This window comes from Gracilinanus agilis, chromosome 2, assembly GCF_016433145.1.
Source record: "Gracilinanus agilis isolate LMUSP501 chromosome 2, AgileGrace, whole genome shotgun sequence".
In the NCBI taxonomy this organism is placed as follows: Eukaryota; Metazoa; Chordata; class Mammalia; order Didelphimorphia; family Didelphidae; genus Gracilinanus; species Gracilinanus agilis.
Genome location: NC_058131.1, coordinates 560,808,099 through 560,831,253, shown reverse-complemented (window position 1 = coordinate 560,831,253; position 23,155 = coordinate 560,808,099). Strand labels below are relative to the sequence as shown.

The 23,155-nt window shown below is 35.7% G+C and overlaps 1 protein-coding gene across 1 annotated transcript in view; it reads right to left on the bottom strand.

The window, feature by feature from the left end:
- Positions 1-23,155, bottom strand: part of CGNL1 (cingulin like 1) — a 204,595-nt gene that overhangs the window by 36,935 nt on the left and 144,505 nt on the right. The window contains exons 9-10 of the mRNA XM_044665301.1: positions 6,933-7,139; positions 5,595-5,699 (exon numbers count right to left, since the gene is read on the bottom strand). Of these exons, the coding sequence (XP_044521236.1) occupies positions 5,595-5,699; positions 6,933-7,139 (312 nt within the window). The remainder of the gene's footprint in view (positions 1-5,594; positions 5,700-6,932; positions 7,140-23,155) is intronic.

Below are 23,155 nucleotides of genomic sequence, written 5' to 3'. Positions count from 1 at the left end.
CTTGCTTTAGGAAATGCCTGTCTCGGGGAAGGGAGGAAAGATAACACTGAGGAATGTAGGTGAGAAAAAGATGTCAATAACATTTTTATTAAAAACAAAAAGAAGTCTTCAAGCAATAAAATCAGCAGATAAGTGATAATAATGATCTGAGGAGAGTAGGGCCAGTCTACTATCACTGTCATTTGAATTTCACAACAATCCTGTAAGATAGATGCTATCATTATCCCTATTTTGCAGATGAGGAAAATGACACATTAAGTGTCAATGGCAGATATAAACTTGGGTCTTCCTGACTCTAAGTCTGGCTCTTTATCCTTGATGCCAGAGATGTCTAACATGTAGCCAATAGCATTCCCAATGGTATACTGAATCATATTAAAATAAAAATGGGAGGGGGCAGCTAGATGGTTCAGTGGATAAATGGCATGGAGATGAGAGGCCCTGGGTTCAAATCTGACCTCAGACACTTCCAAGCTGTCTGGGCAAATCATGATTATAATCTCAATTGCCTAGCCTTTACTGCTTTTCTGCCTTAGAACCAATATACAGTACTGGTTCTAAGATGGAAAGTAAGAGTTTAAAAAATAAAAAGCAAATTAAGAGATCCTAAAGGCAAACATTATCCCTCAAATTTTCTTAGTCTACTTAGGATAAGAACGAGTTCACTAAGTCTCCATCATTTTAAAACATGTACAACAACGAGAAAGCAGATATAAAAACTCATATTTTTAAGAAGACAGTATAGGAAGAATTAAGTTCATCAGACTCTAAGATCAATTAGCCTCCACTAAAATTCTTCTCCAAAGCTACATATAAATATAAATATAAATATAAATACACACACACACACACACACTTACTTTCATCTTAGAATCATTATGTATTAGTTCCAAGTCAAAAAGTGTTAAGAGCTAGACAATTGGTATTAAGTGACTTGCACAGACAACTAAGAAGTGTCTGAGGCCACATTTGAACCCAGGACCTCCCACCTCTAGGCCAGGCTCTCAATCCACTGAGCCATCTAGTTGCCCTACCCAAAAATCTTTATTGAAGCAATTCTGGTTTCACAAATTGCAAGGTTCAGAGAAGCCTATACCCAGCTACAAAGGTTGTGAGTACAAATCCATCAGATTCACCTACTTAAGTTCACCAGCACAAGAGCTAAATTGAGGGGTAGGGGGAAGAAGTTTCCCCCTAGTTTAGTATAACTCAGAAATACCACCAATAATCAATCAAATAAGCAAGTGATTATTAAGCATCAACTATGTGCCAGACACTGTGCTAAAGGTATGAAGAGATTTGTATCTGTTTCAGAAGAGAGGAGGAACCCACGGAGATAAAATGCAGAATCTTTTAGATATGAGATAAGATGTGACAGAATATTAAACACCCAAGATTTTGAAATTTTGAAATGTAAAAATCTTAGGGCAGTCTTAAAAAAAAGCCAATGAATCTCTCCTTGTTCTTCTAGAGAGCTAAAACCCTCTTTTAAGCAGTAATCTTCTAAACACAAAAAGAAAATGATTAAGACCAGTCTACATTTGTGCCAATTTTTAGATGGAAAACAAATGGTATCTGAGTCTAATAAACACAGTCTGTCTAGACAGCATGATTATTATGGAATTATTTCTGAGTACAAACAATGTAGGTAAGACAATGAGAACTACAAACCTAAATGGCTAAAATTTCCAGCTGCAAAGCAAATTGCAAACACTGACACCATTGTTTTCATTGCGCAAAGACTTTAGGGATATTCTATATTAATATTTTCAAATTGTATAGTATAGAACAATTCACAAGAAGCTTTCACATACATGAAACATTTCTTCCACAAAAATGCTACAAGGAACAAGTTTTGAAAATAGCTAACATTATTCCAAAACTCTTGTTGAATTAGCCAAGGCAAGTATTATTAGCCCAGTTTGGCTGAGGATTTGCTTAAGATGTCACTTATAGAAAGTAGCTGAACCAGAGCCTAAATGAACTAACTCCAAGACCAAGGCTCTTCCCATTACCCCATACTACTAGTCTGACAGAGCAGCCTTTTCCACAGCTGGGAAAACAGACACCACTACCACCACCCCTCCAAAAAAAAAAAAAAAAAAAAAAAGGCATGTCAAAGATAATTTCCAAAGCACGAATAGAAATTCCAGAGGAAAAAGTGCATTAAAATCTCCAAGCTTTCTGCCACTATTTGTTCCGTACAGAGAATTAGCTGTTGACTATAGATTTACAGCTGGTGAAGTCCTTCAGTATGTGTGAAACCTCCTGATATGACAGGACAAAGACACAGATGTTCTCAGATGTGTAAAAGCTGGGCCCAGGATTTAGTGTTTTCTCCTCTTCTGTTTCCAAATTACTTACAAACTAAAATTCATCTGCAATACTCAACTCTCTTTTCCTTCCTTTGCTTTTCTGTTCAAGGAAAGCTATCTTTTCTCATCCACCAACGTTTCAGAATTTGTATATATGTCTGTCCCCTATTAGATTTAAGCTCCATATGTGTAGCAGCTATAACTTATTTCATCTTCGAAACACCAGCACTTAGCATAATGCTTTATATGTGGTAGGCATTCAACAAATGGTAGTTGAAATTTAACTACTGGAGGAAAAAATTCAGTGCTCTGCAATTATAATGACCAAACCTAGCCTTGTAGCAAAAATAAGAAAACATATCTTCTTTGTGAAGGTCTCTGGATTTAGAAGACTAAACACACTTTTAGAGTCAGGTAATATGTTTTGCTGAAGTGCCAGGTTTTGTTTTTCCTATTGTTATTGCAAGGAAGATTCCCTGGGTAGGGGAGGAGTAGAAGGTACTTGTTCAGAAATGAAGATGAGTTTTTAAAAAAGATAATAAAAATTTCAAATATAGAAATTGAATTCTTATAGCCATCTTACAACAAACATAATCCAATGGTCCTCAAAATGCCACATCACTTTGTTAGGAAAAATTACTGGATACAATAAAACAATCAGATCATGAGAGTATTAATTAAACCTCACTAGCTGATCAGGGTTCATGGAAAATTTAAATTTATAAAATGAAGCAAAGTCACAGAGGCCAAATGCAATTTCAGAACCAAGTTCTACTTAAACAATGACATTGCCCCCAATTTTGCTAAGAAAAGTAAGGCCATCTGCTCCATAATCGATACAAGTGCCTAGTGTCCTCTATTCCACATTTCAAAACCTTTCTGCCCCTTCTACCTGTCCTATTCTTTGCTCTGGTTTCAAAGGATGGGATAAATTTTCTTCTTGTTAAAGCTAATTTCCTCATGTCTTCTCTCATCTTTTGCAAGAGGATCTTGCTCATCTATTATTCCTTTTCCCTTTTTCCCTTTTATTCTGAACCTCTTCCTATCTACCATCTTTCCCCCTCATTGCTCAAACACGCTCTAGTCTCCCCTATCCTTGAAAACCTTCCATTAATCCTCTTTTCCTTGAGCTATTGTCCTTCAGCTCTCCCCTTTTCACTATTAACCATCTAGAATGAATACCACCTAGTCACTTCTCAGACCTTTGCCATCTGTCTTCTAATCCCTCTAACTTTTTGACTACTCTCTTTCAAGATTACCAATGAACTCTTTAATTCTAGATTCAGTGGCCTTTGTCAATATTTGTCTTCCTTGACCATTCTGCAGGTTTGGCCACTGTCAATAGTTCACTTCCTCCTGTCCCAGTCTCTCTCCCACCTTGGCTTCTGTGATACTACTCTCTCCTAGTTCTCCTATTCCCTCTGATTGTATCTCTCCAGTCCCCTCTGACATATCATCATTCATTTCTAGCTTCCTAAGCATGAGTACCTCCAAGGCTCAGTTCTAAGCCCTCTTCTTTTCTTCCTCTATATTCTCTTCTTTGATGGTCTCATCTTCTCCCAAAGGTTCTTCTACACCAAGGAATTTTATCTTTTTTTTCCCGTGGCAGGGGGAGGGGTAGGAGTAGGGGTGGGGGAGGTATCATGGATCCTTTTGGAAACCTATGGACCTCTTCTAAGAACTTTTTTAAATAACTGAAAGAAATGTTAAATTTCATTTCAGTTAGATCAGTGAAAATAAAGTTGTAATTTTTTTTTCTCCATCCGAATTAATGGATAGGAAAGTTTATACATAGACCTTTTAGGGGTAGATCCATAGACTCTAGGTTAAGAATCTGTGTTCTACAAGAATGACTCAAATCCATATATATATGCAATCTCCCTCTCCCTCTCTCTCTCCCTCCTCTTCCTCAACTCCATTTTACTAATTGCTTGCTAGTCATTCCTATCTGGCTGCCCCTCCTATTCTGCAAAAATTAACAGGTTCAAAATTGAATTCATCATCTTCCCCTAAAATTTTTTTCTTCTCTAAGCTCCCTTATTTGTACTTGGGGTATCATCTTCCTCCCAATATCCAAATTTTAAAACCCTAGGATCAATGGACTTTTTTTAACACCCTAATTCCCAATATCCAATCAATTACCAAGCCCTGCTGATTCTATCTTAACAACGTTTTACATATCTGTCTCTCTCTATTCAGTCGCTACGTGGGTTCAGGCCCTTATTACCTATCACTTAAGATTATTACACTAATCTCCTAATGGCCCTTTCTGACTCCCAGTTCTCCCTTCTCCAAGTCATCCTCCATATGGATGCCAAAATAATCTTCCTGAAGTACAGGCCTGACAATGTGATTTCCCTGCTCTCTGCTTAGTCTCCCTTCTGCCTCTAGAATGAAATGCATTGTTCTCACACATTCCCCTTTTTTTTAAACCTTTACCTTCTATCTTAGAATTGGTACTAAGTATCAGTTCCAATAAGAACAAATAAAACCATTGATTTCCAGACCTTATGAGTTTATGTTTAGAGTGTGAGAAGTAATCACTGAGTACAGAATATTTTCCAGCTTCAAACAGTCATTTTAAAATTGGTCTCTGAGCGTTTTTCACTTAGCACTCTCATATGCCTGAAGTTCTATTTTTCACAAATGGAATGATTCCTTCCTTCTCTACAACTCTCCAAAACATCTACTTTTTGGTGCTGAGAAACTACATTACCTGGCTGAGGGCAGTTTCAAGTGTTGTTTCTTTAAAAATCATGGGCATGGGTTGGGAAGGCTCTCATAAAACACAAGATAGATTATACAGATGTCATTGTATAAAGGCATACCTTTTAAAAAATATCCTTCTACTAACAGAGCATCCTAATCTTCCAAGAATCTAGAGATGTTGGATGGCAGCAGCTGCCTAGTTTTAATTAAAATCCTAATGATAACTGATTTTGTAAGCTTGTAGCCTAGCACAATTTCTCAGAAGAGGAAAATGGATTTGTTTTTAAAAGACTACTATGACAGATCTGGGGAAATGATTATGTAGACCTTTCTATAAAATTCCCATTTCACCTACTGAAAACTGTCAAGTTTCTAAGGATCTGACTTCTAAATGACACTTCATAAGACAGCCAGGGAAATGATTAAAAGTTGTCATACATCATAGCTGAAAGATGGCAGGAATCCTACCAGTGAGGGAAGGAAAGATGAAACAATTTCTGTACATTGGGTCTAATTGATTTGGGGCTTCTTTGAAAAGAGATTAAAAAGAGTACCCCTTAATTTTTTTACCTGAATGTCCTCTAGCTGATTCTCCAGGATCCTTTTTGCTGAGAGTATTTCCTTTTCTTGTTCTCTGGCACTTAAAAGGGCCTCTTCTAATTGCTGCTTTTCTCCCTATAATAATAATAATAATGATAATAAAAAGAGGGGACAATACACTGAGACCAAGTGAAACTGTGCCAATGCAGCTGCCACTGTAGGATAAAATAAGCTCCAAGAGTAGGAAAAAAATGTAGATACAACAAAGAGTGTCACCATATACAGAGAGTTGTAGTCTAGTCATGTCAGATTCTTCATGAACTCATTTGGGGTTTTCTTGGCAAAGATACAAGAGTGGTTTGCCATTTTTTTCTCCAACTCATTTTACAGATGAGGAAACTGAGGCAAACAGTGAGATGCCTTGCCCAGAATCTCACAGCTAATAAGTATGTGGGGCCAGATTTGAATTCAGGAAGATTCATCTTCCTGACTCTAGGCCCTGCCTTCTATCTATAGATAGATAGATCCACTAGACCCAAGATGGCCCCCAACAAATAGCAGTACTCCCTTGTGCATATCTATTAACCTAGATGGATATAAAGTAAAATTTCATTTAAGGCAACAGCATTGGGAAACAGAATATATAAGTTTTATTTGACTATTGAGGGTTATAAATGGGAATATCCATTTTTAAGTACTTTTTATAATATAAGCAATTAAATGCAATACATGCAATTATGTGCCTGCTTTATTTAGCTTTTCTCTCTTTTTCCCTTTTGGTAACTACTATTAATGGTCACCCAAGTTTCTTTCCCTCCCTTTCCAGACCTTCTCCCAGCATATAAAAGTTTGCTATTTCAACCTTGTGAGTGTTGGCAAATGAAATAACTAAAATGAGTATGAATTGTGTCTTTCAAATAGAGCAAGAAAAAAGCCTAAAAGTGTATTCCAGTAGACTGAAACACATGAGCTTTAGTACATGGACTTGGTGATAGTTATTACAGATGCCTGGAGTTCTTTTACTTCTGGGTTCTTGGCTCTTATCTAGAAAGCTGAGGCTGACCTTTTCATAAGTAAAGTTTTACTGTGAATATGCATCTGCAAGTGCCGTATACACACAGAGAAACAGACAGACAGACACATACACAGCACTATTTCTATACTTCTTTATTAGCTGCTCTCACATTTACCCACTCCACATAGGACTAACAGTGATTCTTGTTCCATAAAAGACTTGAACATTAACTTTCCCTGGCAAATTACGATTTAAATTCCTTCTCACCTCAAAACATTGCCCTTCCCTATATCCAGGGAAAAGGCAATAAGAACACATGTCACTAAACGTATGTTTGGCCCAGTAATTCTTACCTCATATTTCTTTAGTTTTTCCTTCATTTTGACTTCATCTAATTTCATCTCATCAACCAGTGTCTGAAATTTTGTCAGGCTCACTTCTAGTTCTTTGATTTTTTTCTGTAGTTTCTCATTTTCTTCTGTTAGGATTTTCACCTGGTTTTCTGCTTCCACTTGTGTCGATTGTGAGGTACTACTCCGATGAGCCAAAACTGCAACATTCTACAAAAAAGCATATAGAAGGAGGATGTTAGAACTCTTCTGGATGGTGGAGAGCTAAGATACTCTGACTGAACATGATCATTCAGCTGGCAAGGGGTAAGAAACAGGGAGTACCCCCAACACTTCCTTTTGTTCAATCAACCAATGAACAATTATTGATTGAGATAATTGAGATCCTAATACGTAGGAACCCTGGGAATAAAAATATGAAGAATGAAACAATTTCTACTCTAATAATGGAGATAATAAATTCATATATAATTATAAATAGAATAAATGAAAATAAAGACCTAGCCGTTAAAAACAAAGTAATTTGGGAAGGAGGATACAGTGTTTAAGGGTAGGGAGGGAAGATCATGAAAGGTTTTATATAGAAAGTGATACTTGATTTGTGTCTTGAAGGAAGAGAGAACTCTGTGGAGGCGAAGAGAGAGTACAAGAACAGAGACCAATTTCACTAGATCACAGAGTGCAGGAATGGAAGTGGTGTAGTATGTCATACATTTGTTTAACAAGTCTATTTCTCTGGCTAGGAAGCTTTATCTTTCTAAAATGAACTCTACTTAGGAGCTTGTAGTTTTCTATCTCTAAATTATTTCAAGCAGTTCTCAGATCAATTGCAAAATTGCATGTGTACTTTGCTTAAATTATAGAACTCATTCCATGAGAAATGAAATCTATCTTTGCCAGTAAAAGCCATTTGCATTCATGATGTTGCTGAACATGTTATATTCCCCTTTCAGATAAAATCATTATTGTTACATATAATATAGAAAATGATTTTCATGAAGATAGAACAGCTAAATGCCAATCTTAAATAAATACAGTTTCAAGTGATTAAGTTACTTTAACTTAGGACACAGAGCAAGACCTTAAGCAAGACCTTTTTTTCATGAGACATTTCCTCAAATTCACTCGTTTTCATTATTCATTAACTGTGCATATAGTTAACAACTGATCAACAACTATATTATAAATCAAACCTGCAAAAGTGGTCAAGAAACATTTCTACAGATGCAAAACAAGAAAATAAAAATTCATGAGCATAGTTTATTTTTAAAAAAAAAAAAGGTTTATTTAGTCTTCTCATTAATCTGTGAGATAAGTAGATAAAGTAACAAGTAGAAGGAGTCCTAGCTTTGGAGTCAAAGACCAGGGTTCAAATTCTACCTTTGATACTTAGTATTTGTGTGAATTTCAGTTTCGATTGGTTAAAATTTCCTCACCCATGAAATGAGGGGTTTGGATGAAATGACCTCTCAGGTCCCTTCAGAATGTAGATCTGAGGGGGCAGCTGGGTAGCTCAGTGGATTGAGAGCCAGGCCTATAGATGGGAGGTCCTAGGTTCAAATCTGGCCTCGGACACTTCCCAGCTATGTGACCCTGGGCAAGTCACTTGACCCCCATTGCCTAGCCCTTACCTCTCTTCTGCCTTGAAGCCAATACACAGTTTATATTTAAAAAAAAAAAAAAAAGAATGTAGATCTGAGCGTTATTATCCCCATTTGACTGTTGAGGAAACTTGTACCTTTCTCATGACCAAACAGTCAATAAGTATGTGAGCAAGGTATTGGACCCAGAAACGGAGCCTGGATCTTATCACTCCAAAGCCTCTTTTGTTAATCTGACCTCTTGTAGAAGTATCTATTTGTAAACAGACAGGAGAAAGCAGTTGAAATAAGGACTTATTCCCATAGGAATTGTATTCTTTGCTTACATAAACTCTTTGGAAAATTTTAAAACTTTCAACAATAAAGCAGAATTGTGTTCTCTAGAAATTTACCATCTAAAATACCAAGTTAAAATACCCAATTCAAATATTTAATTCATTATACCTGAAATGTTGCATAGGGTTCAAAAAAACTTCTGCAACATTTCTCAGTCATGTACTATGTGCCAGACACTCTCTGTTAGACAAAGAAGTTAACGTTAGATAACATCTGACCCTAAGATGCTTACATTCTACTGGGAGGTCAGGACTTAATTGGTATATAGCCAAAAGATCAATGATCTCATCAATAAGGATACTTCCGCAATTGGCAAAGATTGTAATTTTATCCTATATATTTTTATACATGTTCTTCAATGAGTCTGGCATGCCTAGGTTGGGGATGGTAGTGGTGATCTAATGTGCATGGAGCCTTCCTTTATATATCTCTTGATACTTCCTGGATGCTTATGAAGTACTTGGGCTCTGTAAGGGAGGATAAGCTTATCAGAAGTTTCCTTTCCTTTCTTGTTAAATGACCAAATATTTTTCCTGGTCATATATTTTTCTCACAGTATCCCTGCTTCTCTTGAATAACGTTTTGCTGACAATATGTTATAGCCTATTCATGTACAAAGATTAAGCATGTAAAATAATTTGAATCAAGGAGGACTAAGGGAGATAAGGAAAGTCATAAATTAAGTACTGAAAGACAAAAAAGACTGACAGACATGAAGACATGAACATGGGGGGGAGTAGTTTGTACAAGAGGCATGGAGGCAGGAGATGAATCATCCAAGTTAGAAAAATTAATATTTTATTTTTGCTGGATATTAAGGAGTGCACAAAGAAGAGGAATATCATATTCTAAAAAGGTATATTAGAGTCAGACTATATAGGGTATTAAATGCCAATCGAAAGAATTTTAATAGAGGGAACCACAAACTTTTGATTAGGATAGACCAGAACTATGTCCTTGGAAGATCATAACGCCAGCTAAATGAAAAATGGATTAGGAGAGAAGAACCTGGAAGTAGAAAGACCAATTGCAAGTGAAAGCTGATGAGAACTTGAACCAATGTGGTAGCTATATGAACGGAGAAAGGGGGATACAAGGGGAGTTTACATGTGATTGAACAGATCTACGGAAGAGAAAAGAGTCAAAGCTGACACAAAGTTTCAAACCTGGATGTCTTAAGAAGAAATGGTGATTCTCTTAATAGAAACAGAAAAGATTGGAAGGGAAGAATAAAGTTATCAAGAAACAAAACATGATTTTTCTAAATACTGTTGGGTTTCCATCCTGTCCCCTTCTTCTATCCTCTTACCATTAACATTTGAAAAGGTTTCAAAATAGGGAACTGAATTTAGATTGAAAACTTGAATTTCATGACTTTTAATCAAACTTTGAAAACACTCATCAACTATTATTATTATTATTATTATTATTATTATTACTATTTTAAAAACCTTTACCTCCTGCCTTAGAATTTTATTCTAAAATTGTATGCCAAGGCAGAAAGAGTAGTAATGACTAGGCAACTGAGTTAAGGGACCCATACAGGGTCACATAGCTAAGGAAGAGTCTGAGGCCAAATTTGAACCCAGGACTTCCTGACTCTAACGTTGCCATTCTATCCACTGAACTACCTCGCCTATTTTTAATCATCTAAATGTTGTTGAGTTGTTGTTGTTGTTGTTGTTGTTGTTTTTTAAAACTTCTCTTACCTTTTCTGTGAAATTTCAGTAGCCTCAGCCTTTTTGCAAATGATGATGATGTGTTCTGACATCAGTTTGCAAAAATGAGTCTTCTCAGTGATTAACTTTGAATTTATGAACTTCCATTCCCAAACAGATGGAAATGGAAGGTTAAAATAAGGGCTATGAAACCAGAATGAAGCATAGGTATGCACACTGGCTTGTAGTTCTTAGAAGGTATCTTTTTTCCTCTTAGGAAGAAATTAAAATACAATCTAAAAATCTTATTCATCTTTTAGTAGTAATTGAACAAGGCTCAAATATTTAAAAAAATTAACTGTTTAGCCTTATAGACAGTTTTTGTCAGTTATCCAAGGTGATATAAACACTGTAATGGACTACAAGATGCTCCTCCATGTCTATATACTCCTGTGTCACAGAGCCAACATGTTCATTTTAAAGATAGAGGGGCCAGTAATCCAGTGGTCTTTTTAAGTCCCAAGGATGATGGCTGAACTACTTAATAGATGCAGGACATTCCAATATATGAAAGCCAAGCCATTACCATTTAACACACCTATATAGAGAACATAAAGAGAGCAGCCAAATGATTAACTATGAAGAGTTGAAATGAGTCAAAAGCCATTACCATTTAACACACCTATATAGAGAACATATAGAGAGCAGCCAAATGATTAACTATGAAGAGTTGAAATGAGTCAAAAAATTCAGGTTACCCAAAAACTTAATAGCACTCTGGTTTTGCCATTTGCTAACATTACATTCCCTGAACTCCTTTTCCAAATGATTACAACGGGCCATCTTTATGAAGGAGTAAGTGTCATGATTTTTAAAAATTAATGAGGGGGCAGCTGGGTAGCTCAGTGGATTGAGAATCAGGCCTAGAGATGGGAGGACCTAGGTTCAAATCTGGCCTCGGACACTTCCCAGTTGTGTGACCCTGGGCAAGTCACTTGACCCCCCATTGCCCACCCTTACCACTCTTCCACCTATGAGCCAACACACAGAAGTTAAGGGATTTTTAAAAAAAAAATTAATGAGACCTCTGACAAGGCCATAAAACTGAGTCTGATAAATTGAGAAAATCAGCCAGAGAATAAATCAGACTAATCCCACTCAGTCCTTTTCCCCCTGAATTTTCTCTTTTTACTTCATCAATCAATTACAATGCTTAAATATCCCAAAATGTAGAATTGGAAGAGAAGAGAATATCTACCTCCTTGTTCCACTACTACTACTATTAAAAACAGTTAGCATTTATACAGGGCTTTATAAATATTATTACATTTTAACCTTAAAACAAACCTGGAAGGCAAGTACTATTAGCAGATTATGTGAATTGCTCAGTCACACAGCTTAGAGTGGCTGAGGAAGAATTTGGACTCCAGTTATCTAACTACTGCTTTGAATTCTCTGGGAAGAATGAAAAACTAGGGAAACATTACTGACACATCAGAGATGAGAACTTTCCTGCAAAAAAAGGGGAAAGTCATGGAGTGATGTTTGATGCTGGTGCTTTCACAAGCTGATTTGAGACTGTAGGGACTGTGTAGCCTAGAAAAATTATGTTATATTATATTAACAGACATGAAGTAAGGCACAAATTAGAAGAACACCAATATCCTATGTCTCTAGTACCTGGGACCTCAATCGGCTATTAAAAAATCTTTCATAAATTTCACTAGCAGAGCTAAGTTTTGGGGGTAGAGCGTATCTCTTGCATAGTCAGTGACTTAACACAAACTTGCCCATTTAGAGAGTATTTCCTACAAAATGATGAGGAAAAGTAGACAGAAGAGTTTAATCATCCCTCTATAATTCCAAAGTTCCTTAATTCAAAAATAATTCAGCCAGTAAAATAATCAAGTTATCAAGCTGACAAAATATTTATTTGAGCAAATAATAGGCATAAGACATTGCATTAAATATGTAGTGGGGTGTGAGGTTACAAGAAGGGAGCTATAAGATAGTGTCCCTATCATCAAGGAGTTGAGATCGATGTCTGAAAAAAAAAAAGCAGCAAATGAAGACAAGTTTTCATTTTTAAATCGTAAGCTTAAAAAAAAAAAATAACTGTCTTAAAATCAGGTTCGAAGGCAGAAAAGTGCTAAGGGCTAGGCAATGGGGGTCAAGTGACTTGCCCAGGATCACACAGCTAGGAAGTGTCTGAGGGCAGATTTGAACTTAGGACCTCCCATCTCTAGATCTGGTTCTCAATCCACTGAGTCCCCCCAGCTGCCCCTAAATCATAAGATTTTAAGGATCATTTCAAGACAAGAGAAAAAAATAAGGCAGTATATGGTAATTTGATAACTGAATGAAGACTCAATAAATGCTACCAGAATTCAGAAAAGTGAGCGATAGCTTTTTGAAAGAATTATTTAAAAGGTTGAGTTTAATTAGGTGTTATCAAAGGCCTTTTAGTAAAGGAAGAAGAACATGAACAAAATTATAGGTGCAGAGAACCAGAAGGCATGTTTAGGGTATAACTAATAAACTCATTTGACTTGAGTAAAGTATTTGTATAGAAGATTATTTTTTAAAGGATTTATATGCTAGCAAGCTTCCCCAAAAAGTATGCAAAGAAAAAATTATTGGGCAAGTCTAGCAAGTTAACTAGGGATTTGGGTTTTAAATAACCTTGAATTCCTGGCTGAGACTGGATTTCTTACCCATATGCAGGGCAATTTAGGAGAATGATTTTGGAGGAGGAAGTATAAAATGAATCTGGTAGCACCATAAAGAGTAGATTAAAACAGGAAGAAACTGAATGCAAGGAGGCCTATTAAAACTCTTATACAAGGTATCCTAGAAATCTTAGTTCTTAAAATTGAACTGAGGCTTTAGGGACCAGGCATGAAGTAAATTAGGGTGATGACAACAGGAATGAATGGAAGAAAGGGATGGATATGACAGAAGATTTTGAAAGAAGAATCTTAAGGATTTGTGGAATAAATCTTAAAATGCCACCTATCGGGGTTCCATAATTTTAAATTTGGAGGAAAAGGTGATGATAGGGAAGAGGCAAGGTATGACTGAAAAATCAATGATACCATTAACAGAAATGGTAATTTTGGGATAATGGTAGGCCTTTGAAGTAGATATGTCTAAGAATCAGCTGAAAATTCAGAACTAGAATACCAAGATGAGGATTCAGAAGTCATTCAAAAGGAGGCTAACAAATGAAGTTACCTGAATGGATGAGGTGTCTAGGACAGACTACATAGGAAGAACATGACTTAAAGAGAAAGTACCCATATACAGGAAAAAACTTTTAGAGAAGGCAAGATCAGAGATGTAGAAAGAAAATTAATTATTGACATAATTAAATTTTAAGAGGAGGGGGCAGCTGGGTAGCTCAGTGGATTGAGAGCCAGGCCTAGACACGGGAGATCCTAGGTTCGAATCTGACCTCAGACACTTGCTAGCTGTGTGACCCTGGGCAAGTCACTTGACCCCCATTGCCCAGCCCTTAACATTCTTCTGCCTTGGAGCCAATACACAGTACTGACTCCAAGATGGAAGGTAAGGATTTAATTTAAAAAAAATTTTTTAAAGAGATATCTGTCCTGTTTTTTTTTTTTATTAATTTTTTGGTTACATAAAATTTCCAGGTATCCCTTCCTCCCCTCCCCACATTAAAGAAGGTACTGCTTGATCAAACATTGTTTTTCTTATAAATGATCTTTCATATTTATCAGTTCCTTCTTTGAAAGTGAACACTCATTATTTCTCAAACATTAATTCTATAGCTGTTTATAATGTTCTCTTAGAGCTACTCATTTAGCTTTTCATAATGTCATGTAGGTCTTACTATGGTTTTTAAAAAAATTAATCTGCTCATCATTTCTTTCAGGGAACTGGTATTCCATCACAATCATGTGCTATAACTTGTTCAGTTATTCCCCAAATGATGGATAGATATCCTCCTTGATTTCTAATTCTATATGCTTTTAAAATCTGAAAATGATGAAATGTATAGACAGATAGAAAATAAAGAGTCAAGAACCAAAAGGATCTGAAATATGTACAAGGGTAGGCCAGTGCTTATAAGCGAAAACTAAGAAGAGAAGAAGGCAAATTTCTATGTCTGGACTAAAAAAAAAAAAATCAGCTTCATAAGTATACGTCAAGGTGTAACATCACTAGGCAATAATTCATGTAAAAAAGATCTGGGAATTTTAATGGACTGTTAGTTCTATGTGAGTCAATAGTGTGTGACAAAGGTACCCCATAAAAGTTCACATAGTCTTAAGCAGCATGAGGGTAAGTTAATGACTGGCTGTACTCTGCCCTGGCCAACTACATCTAGAGCATTTTAATTCATGTGTCACATTTTGGACACTAACAAGTTGAAGCATTCTTGGAGAGTCAGAAGGATTGAAATCATACCATTCCAGGATCAGTTAAATGAACCGGGAATATTTAACTTGGAAAACACCTGGGAGGGCCATGAGAGCTATCTTTAAAAATCCACAGGGCTCTTATGTAAAAGGGGGATTCACTTTGAGCAATAAGTCAATGTGGCAGAGAAACATAGTTCAGCTGAATGAAGGAAAATTCATAACTAAAGGTATCTGAAAATGAAATGGATTGCTTGAAAAATGAGAAATTTCTATTCACTAGAAGTCCTCAAGCAGAAACTGGATGACAATTTATAAAGAAAAAATTTTTGAAGGTATTCCTATTCAGAAAAGATTGGACTAGTCAGTCAATTAGTTAATAAACACTAATTAAATGCTTAGCAATGTGTCAGTGAGTGGCAAGCACCAGATATACAAAAAGAGCAAAAGATAGGAATTAATAATGTTTTTTTTTAAAGTGTTGGATGCTCAATCAGGGTCTTGTTTCATTCCTTTCCTGAACTTGAACCACTGTACCTGCCTGAATCAGGCCTGAACTACAAAACATTTGTACCACTTATTTTGTACTTTATGCTAAGACTACTTAGTATTTATAACTATTTCCCCAACTAGACTATAAACTTCTTGAGAGGAAAAGACCCTGGCTTACCTTGTCATATTCTCCTAACAACTAAACATAGCAAATAATTGATACATAACTATTATGATCCATGATGATGATAAGCATAAAGATGATGGGGGCAGAGTGATGGAAGGGGAAAATGAGTTGGTCAGCTGTTTCATTATTACAAAAAGTCAGAAAGAATAAGAAAAGATCAATTAGATTCATGAATGAAGAGGTCACTGGTAACTTCAAGAATGTGGTTTCAGTGGAACATTGGGTGGCAAAAAAAAGTGAAGACTAGAATTTTAGACTGCTTGCTCCTTGGAGAAATTTGGTAGTTAAATGAAGGAGAGAATAGGATGATAAGTAAAAGGAGCAGTGGTGTTCAATGAAGAGAGCTTTTTGTTTTTGCTTTTAAAGCCAACTTGGTATAGTGACCTGGGTAATAGTTAAATCAGGAAAACCTGCATCAAAATATGACCTCAAATGGGAAGTTGGACAAATCATTGAACTTCTCTGTGACTCTGTTTCCTCATATGTAAAAAAGGAAGGGATTAAAATCAATGGTCTAAAAAATAGATAAGATCAGAGGAATATAAATTTAGAGCCAGGAGGAAACATAGGTTACTGCAAATTTACTGGCAAGTGCTTCATCTTGGAAAACAGGAGATCCATCTCTGGTGACAAAGAACTGGAAATTGAAGAGCTGCCCATCAACTGAAGAATGGATAAACAAATTGTGGTATATGATTGTGATGGAATACTACCGTGCTATAAGAAATTATCAGCAGGCTAATTTTTAAAAATTTAGAAAGAACTACACAGATTAATGAACAGAGAAATTAATAAAACCAATATAAAACCATACACAGTTACAGATTTAAGACTTACAGAATTGTGAATGTTACCTCAGGAAAATGAACTGAAAAATGGAAACATGAAAGATAACGTGTGTGTGTGTGTGTGTGTGTGTGTGTGTGTGTGTGTGTGTGTGTCCCCCTAGATGATGCCTTCTATGATATTGGGAGGTGATTTGAAAACAAATTCTATTATTTAAGATTATAATTTAGTATAATTATATTTTGATATAATTATAAGATAATAATTCTATTAATTAAGAAAAAACAAAATAGGAGAGCCATCTTTCTGTTATTAAGGATGGAGAAACATTTCTTATGAGATATTCAGAGATGAATATAAGACAAGACAGAAAGACCTTTGCCTGATAGCTTTACTTTGCTCCAGAAAGTAAAAAGCATGATCCCAGGAAAAAAAGGGATGGGGAGAAAACAGGGGGGTTATGGGAAATAGGGTGGGGAAATATAGGTAAATGGCAACATTTCCTTCTTTTTTTTCCCCCTATGGTTCAAGAGATGGTCTGGGTTCTTAGCTCACAAGTAACATGGAATCAGTTTTATGAGCTTTCCTTTTAAAGAAGTAAAAACTAGGTGGTATATGCTGAAGGAAAAGGACTGTGCAAATAGCCACTTTTCAGGGACTAAGGTCAGCATGCTCTACTTCAAAATTATCGGATTATTATTTAGAGATAGAAACCGAGGTTATCTAGTCCAATCCTGCCATTTTACAGATGAAGAAACTGAGGTCCAGGAAAGTTCATTGACTTTCCCATGATCCACAGGTAATATCAGAGGCAGAATTTGAACCCAGGATTTTCCTCTGACCCCAAATCCAGCAAGTTTTTCACAGAATCACACTAGCTCTATTTATAAATTATTTATTTCTCTTCACCTCTTTTCTTCTTCCTATGCTTGTAGAATTTTAGAGACAGAACTTTGTTCTATTGAACCCTTTCATTTTACAGATGAAGAACCAGAGATCCTAATAGCATAGTTAATAATAGCTTGCATTTCTATAACACTTTAAGCTTTCCACACACCTATATAAATTTGGCAGTCAATTACAAGCCAGAGATTTTTGTTGTATTTACGTTTGCTGAAGCAAATAAGAAATAAGACTTGCTGTCCAAGTGCTAGGAGAAAAACAATAAGAATCATAGTATTAAAATGCCAATTCTCCCATCATTTCTTAGGTTTCTTAGCCATTTGAGGGGCACTTCTCTCTGCCTTTGGTATGATTAGAAAAGGTTCATTTTGCTCAGAAGAGGCATAAGATCTCTCCTTAGGAAGCTAGGCTGAACCTTTTGCATTCATCAGATCTTTCCAGGCAAGAACAGCATGCACATCCCAGAGTCTGAAGCTAGAAAGTGCTTTCAGAAATGCTGACTCCTTAGAACCCCAATAGGTGCTTTGCAAAATGTGCCTCATGGGGGACACTTGGAAAGCAACACTAAGCAGCCAAAGGTAGTTTAAATTGGTCTTGTGGTACATATTAAGAATTAAGTTATAAGCACAAAGCACTCCTTCATCTTTAAGATCCTGTAAGGGCAAGCCCTCGTGCCATCTGGGCCTTTCCCATCGCATTCTTCTTCGTTCCCATCTATATGTGGAGAAAAAGAATTGCTTACCAGCACAAAACAACATGTGGGAGAGTTGGCTAAACACATTCTGTTTATACAGCTGCTTCTGTGGCAGTCCTATCATTCATGCCCCAGAGGTGCTAATGAATAGTTTTGGGAAGTGTTTTGAAAGTATGGATTTGTAAACTGAGGAGAAGATGGGAGTGGATTACTCCCCAAAGCCCAGGGCCATTTGATGTACTGGGTCTTGGAGCAAGAGTTTCTAACTTGAGTTCTGTGAATTTGTATTTCAATATAATTGATTTCCTTTTTAATCTTGTGTATTTTATTTGTATTTCTAAAAACATTATTCTGAGAAGGGGCCTTTTGGCTTTACTAGACTAATAAAGGGGTTCATTTCCCTAGGCGAAGCATTTAACCTCTTGTCTGTCTCAGTTTCCTCACCTGTAAAATGAAGTTAATAATAGTATCCACCTCCCAAGGTTATTGTGAGGATGAAATGAATTACTATTTATAAAATGTTTAGCATAGTGCCAGGAACATAAGAGACACTGGAATAAATACTCTGTTCTCTTTCCTTAACCCTTCCCCCTTTTCCACCCCCAAAAAAGATTAAGAACTCCTCTTGCCTTAAAGACAATGTGAAACGTTAAAAACAGGTTATTTGAATTTGGTGATGTTACTTTATAGCTTTTCAGTGGAACAAAAACATTAAAGATTAGTTTACACATGAAGGTGTCCTTGATTCACTGTCGCATGTATAAGACAATATGTATGACTATAGGAAACCTATTAGCAAGTTTTAAAAAAATCAATTTTGTCCTTACTTCACAGATCTAGGATTTTGTGATCATGTGCGCTCTTTCTACCACAGATTGTGATCTCCTGTGATTTTCTCTGGCCAAAGAATTCAACACCTGGCAGACAAGAATTGTGATGAGCATTTCCAACCTAGCCTTGGCTGCTTCTTGGACAAGGAAAAGTCTATTAAAATTTGGATGTTTGGCCAGATGTCATCAGAATCCCTACCAGTTCTGTGATCCTATAATTTTTATTGAATACCCCAAAATTTGAAAATGTATAACCAGTATATACAAGTACATTACTACTTTCTAGCTTGGGTAGTTCTGCTAGAGCTATTGCTTTGCCATTACATCCTTTAAGAGCCCAAGGTCACCTCTATGCCATGATGAGGAAAGATTGCTATAATATAGTATATCTCTTTTAATAATAAGCAGTCTTTAAGGAGGTTATATGAAATGCATTTACTAAATGGGAAAATGACCAGTAAAATTTCATGCATGTGAAATATGTGCTATATTATTATACTAGTTTCTCATCATATGAAAAAACATTCTAAATCATTACAAATTAGAGAAATATGAATTAAAGCAGTTCCAAGATTCTACATGATACCCTCCAGAATAAAAAAAATGATAAAAAATATAAAATGATAAATGTTGGAGAAGCTATAGGAATAGGCACATCAATGTCCTATGTTGTCTACTATTAATGAATCTGTGACTGGTTTTAACCATTCTGAAAGGTAATTTGGAATTAGACACAAAAAGTCACAAAATAGTATATGCCTTTTGACCTAGCAATAGCTAGGCGTAAAGCCAAAAGAGAACAGAGAAAGGGGACAAAGCCCAACATGAACAATAATATTTATAACTGCTCTATTTATGGTAGCCAAAAAAACTGGAAACTAAGGGGATGTCCTTCAACCAAAAAATGGCTGGGTCAGTTGTGGTATATGGATTGTGATAAAATAATAACTCTGCTACAAAATATGAGACAAAGAAAGACTTATAGGAACTGATAGAATGAAGCGAACAAAAATAAGAATTTATACTTAACATTGAAATTTTTAGGATTTTAAGGACAAAGAATTAAATGAACAGAACCGGGAAAACAATTTATATAATAACAACTTTGTGAAAACAAAGAACAGTGAAAGCTGTAAGAACTATGATCAATACAATGGCCACTCATGATTTCAGGAATGATGACAAAAAATGCTCTCTATTAAAGAAATATGACAAAATTAGGGTCTAGAATGAGAAATATGCATTATATGATGGAAAAAGCAGAATAAATTCCCTTGATGGCTATGTTTGTAGATAGATAAAAATATGGATTCATCATAGCATGCAGAACATAATATATGGCTATAGGAAATCTATTAATTATCAAGTTTTAAAAATCAACTTCTTCCTTACTTCACAAATCTAGGGTTTTGTGATTGTGTGTACTCTCTCTACCACAGATTGCGATTTCCTATGACTTTCTCTGGCTAAATAATTCAATACCCTGAAGAAAATTAGCAATGAGTCTTTCCAAAGTAGCTTGTGCTGGCCCTTGGACAAGGCTCTGTGTATGTGTGTGTGTATTACACGCGTATTATGTATTTATGTATGAGGAGATTTATTTTGCCCATTTTATATTATATAACACAAAACATTACATATGTATATATATTTCTTGCTTACATACATAAATATAAAAACATATAGCCATGGAGGGAATGCTTTGCTTTTTTCACGAAAAACTTGTTTGATTTTCATTGGAGAGGGGAGTAGGGGAGAAAAAGGAAAAAAAATGACTTCTTTTATATTTTTTAATAGAAGGTAGGAGGAGTATTACAGATGTGACTGCTGTTTGCATTTTCAGAAGAGGTCATTGTCATGTAAAAACAAAGGCAAAGCAATAAAATTTGAAAAAATAATGAAATCACTAATCTTTTGAAGTATTATTCTCCAATGTAAGAATGCTAGATGATCTGGCATCAGAGAACATAGTCTCAAATCCTGGTGTGACCTTAGGAAAATAATTTCCCTTCTCTGGACCTAAGCTACCTTATCTATAAAATGTGGGTGTTAACCAGTTCATCTGAGTCCCTACCAGCTCTAGGAGCCTATAATTTTTATTGAAAACTCCAAACTTTCAAATGCAGAAATACAAATATTTGATCTACTTTATGATATGTAATATAGAATCTCATTATTAATTAAAGGAGTTAACAAAAGAGAAATAAGGCTCTGTTAAGGATCTCCCAAAGTATTGCATTTTCCTCACTATTATTCCTTCCTCTGAAGAACAAATAATACCTGTTACCAGATCCTTTAAAGTTTGACTCATTTCATTAAATCAGTGTTATGTAGCAAACACATTAGGCTCAGCATCACTGAAGGGATAATAAAACAGAATATTAGAGCTGCAAGATACTTTGGAAATCCAACCCCTGCCTCCATTTTATAGATGAAAAAATAGGTCTAGAAAAATGAAGTCATGCTGCAAAATAACTTAGTGATAATCCACATAATAAATTAGCTGACTCCCAGTTTTTACCACAGTTTCCCTTATTTATTGGATTCTTCAAACTTTTGAATATTTTCCAATTTGTAGTAGAAGTTTGTAGTATGCCTTATGGTATTTTCACCTTTATTAGAAAATTAGTCTTGACCTTTTTTTTCTTGTTGATATGGAGCAAGAGCATGTAAAGGATATAATGTGAAGATTACCCAATAAAGTTTAGATAGAATTATTTGCATTAAATGAACATTCTGTGTTCTAAATATCTGAATCAAGGAGTTCAGGCTTGAAAACATATCTAATTCAAGAAATACTTATTAAGTACTATTTATACATAAAGCAGGGATCTAGAAGGAACAATGGATGGAGCGCTGGGCTTAGGGTCAGAGACTTATTTTTCTCAGATCTAGACTCTGACACTTACTAGCTGTGTGACCCTGAGCAAGACTTCACTCTGTTTGACTCAGTTTCCTCAACTGTAAAATGAGCTGGAGAAGGAAATGACAAACCACTCCAGTATCTTTCTCAAGAAAACTTCAAATGGGGTCTAGAAGAATTGGATATAATTGGAAAATAACTGAATAACAACATGAAAGGCACTGTGTGAGATGCTGAGCCTAGAAAATGAACATTTTAACCAGTCCCTGCCTTCAAGGAACTCACATTCTACTGGGAAAATACAATAAGGTCAGAAAAGGTCCAACTTCTGATTCAAAGTAATATCTGTTTATAAATTTGTGAGGTAGGTGAGAAAAACACATGATCACATGGCAAATAGCTTCAGCAGAATTACACAGTCAACACTCCCCCGCCCCCCCAAAATTCACACCCACCCATTAAGTTTCCTCTGGTAGTGAAGTTTTGAGTTTTGTCTTTTTTAAAAAACCATAGCATTTCCACATTAATAGGCAGTGGCATAATGCATAGAGTTGGCTCAAAGTTGGGAGCCCTGGATTCAAATTCAGTCTCTGATATATACTAGTTGTGGAACTCTTGGCAGGACACCTGACCATTCAGTACCCAAGTCAACTAAGATTAAATGCCAGAGAATATATTGACCTGCATTGGTAGAGAGAATTCTAATCCTGTAGTTGCCTGAGAAATCACAGGTCGAGTGATTTTCTTGATGTTATCTATTAGTCATCACAAAAGAAGATTCTTTCTAAACCAAGATTTGAATGAATAACTTTTGCTTTTGAAAACAGGAGCCCACATTCTGATAATTATAACCAAATAGTAGAACAGTTAAACATATCAATTCTTTCTACCTCTACTCTAGTTTCCTACATGCCTAAAAAAAAGAAAAAAAATCTGTCTTCTACAATTAAAAAACTTTTAAAAAAATACAATAAGACTAAATGCCAAATAGAGTAAAGGCTTTGGGTTGCAACATGTCTGAGGGCGATAGGTAGGTTAGAAGAGATTTAAAATTAATTGATATTGACCCAGGTGGTCCCACGTTCCTGGTTTTACAGGTGTAATTCCTGTTTTACATTCCTGTTTTACAGGGGTAATTTTAATTTATTCTTAAACACCTCCAAGGCAAAGATCTACCCTCCATCTCCTTTCCCTTCTCCCTAGCCCTCAGAAATAATAAGTTAACATTTAAGACTTCTTATCAGATAGATTATCTTAAGAAGGGCTAGAGGAATGAAGGAGGAAATCAATCAATCAGAAAACCATTAGTAAGCACCTCAAATCTAAGGTGGAAGAATGTCAAAAAAAAAAAAAAAAGAAATTCCTTGTCCCCCACAAATTTACAGAGCAGTTCGGAAGCTAAGACCTAAGAACAGAAACAAATCATTCATTCACTGCACAAGTATTTATCATGTATCTAACTACAGGTCAACTAATAAAAGATGCACAGAA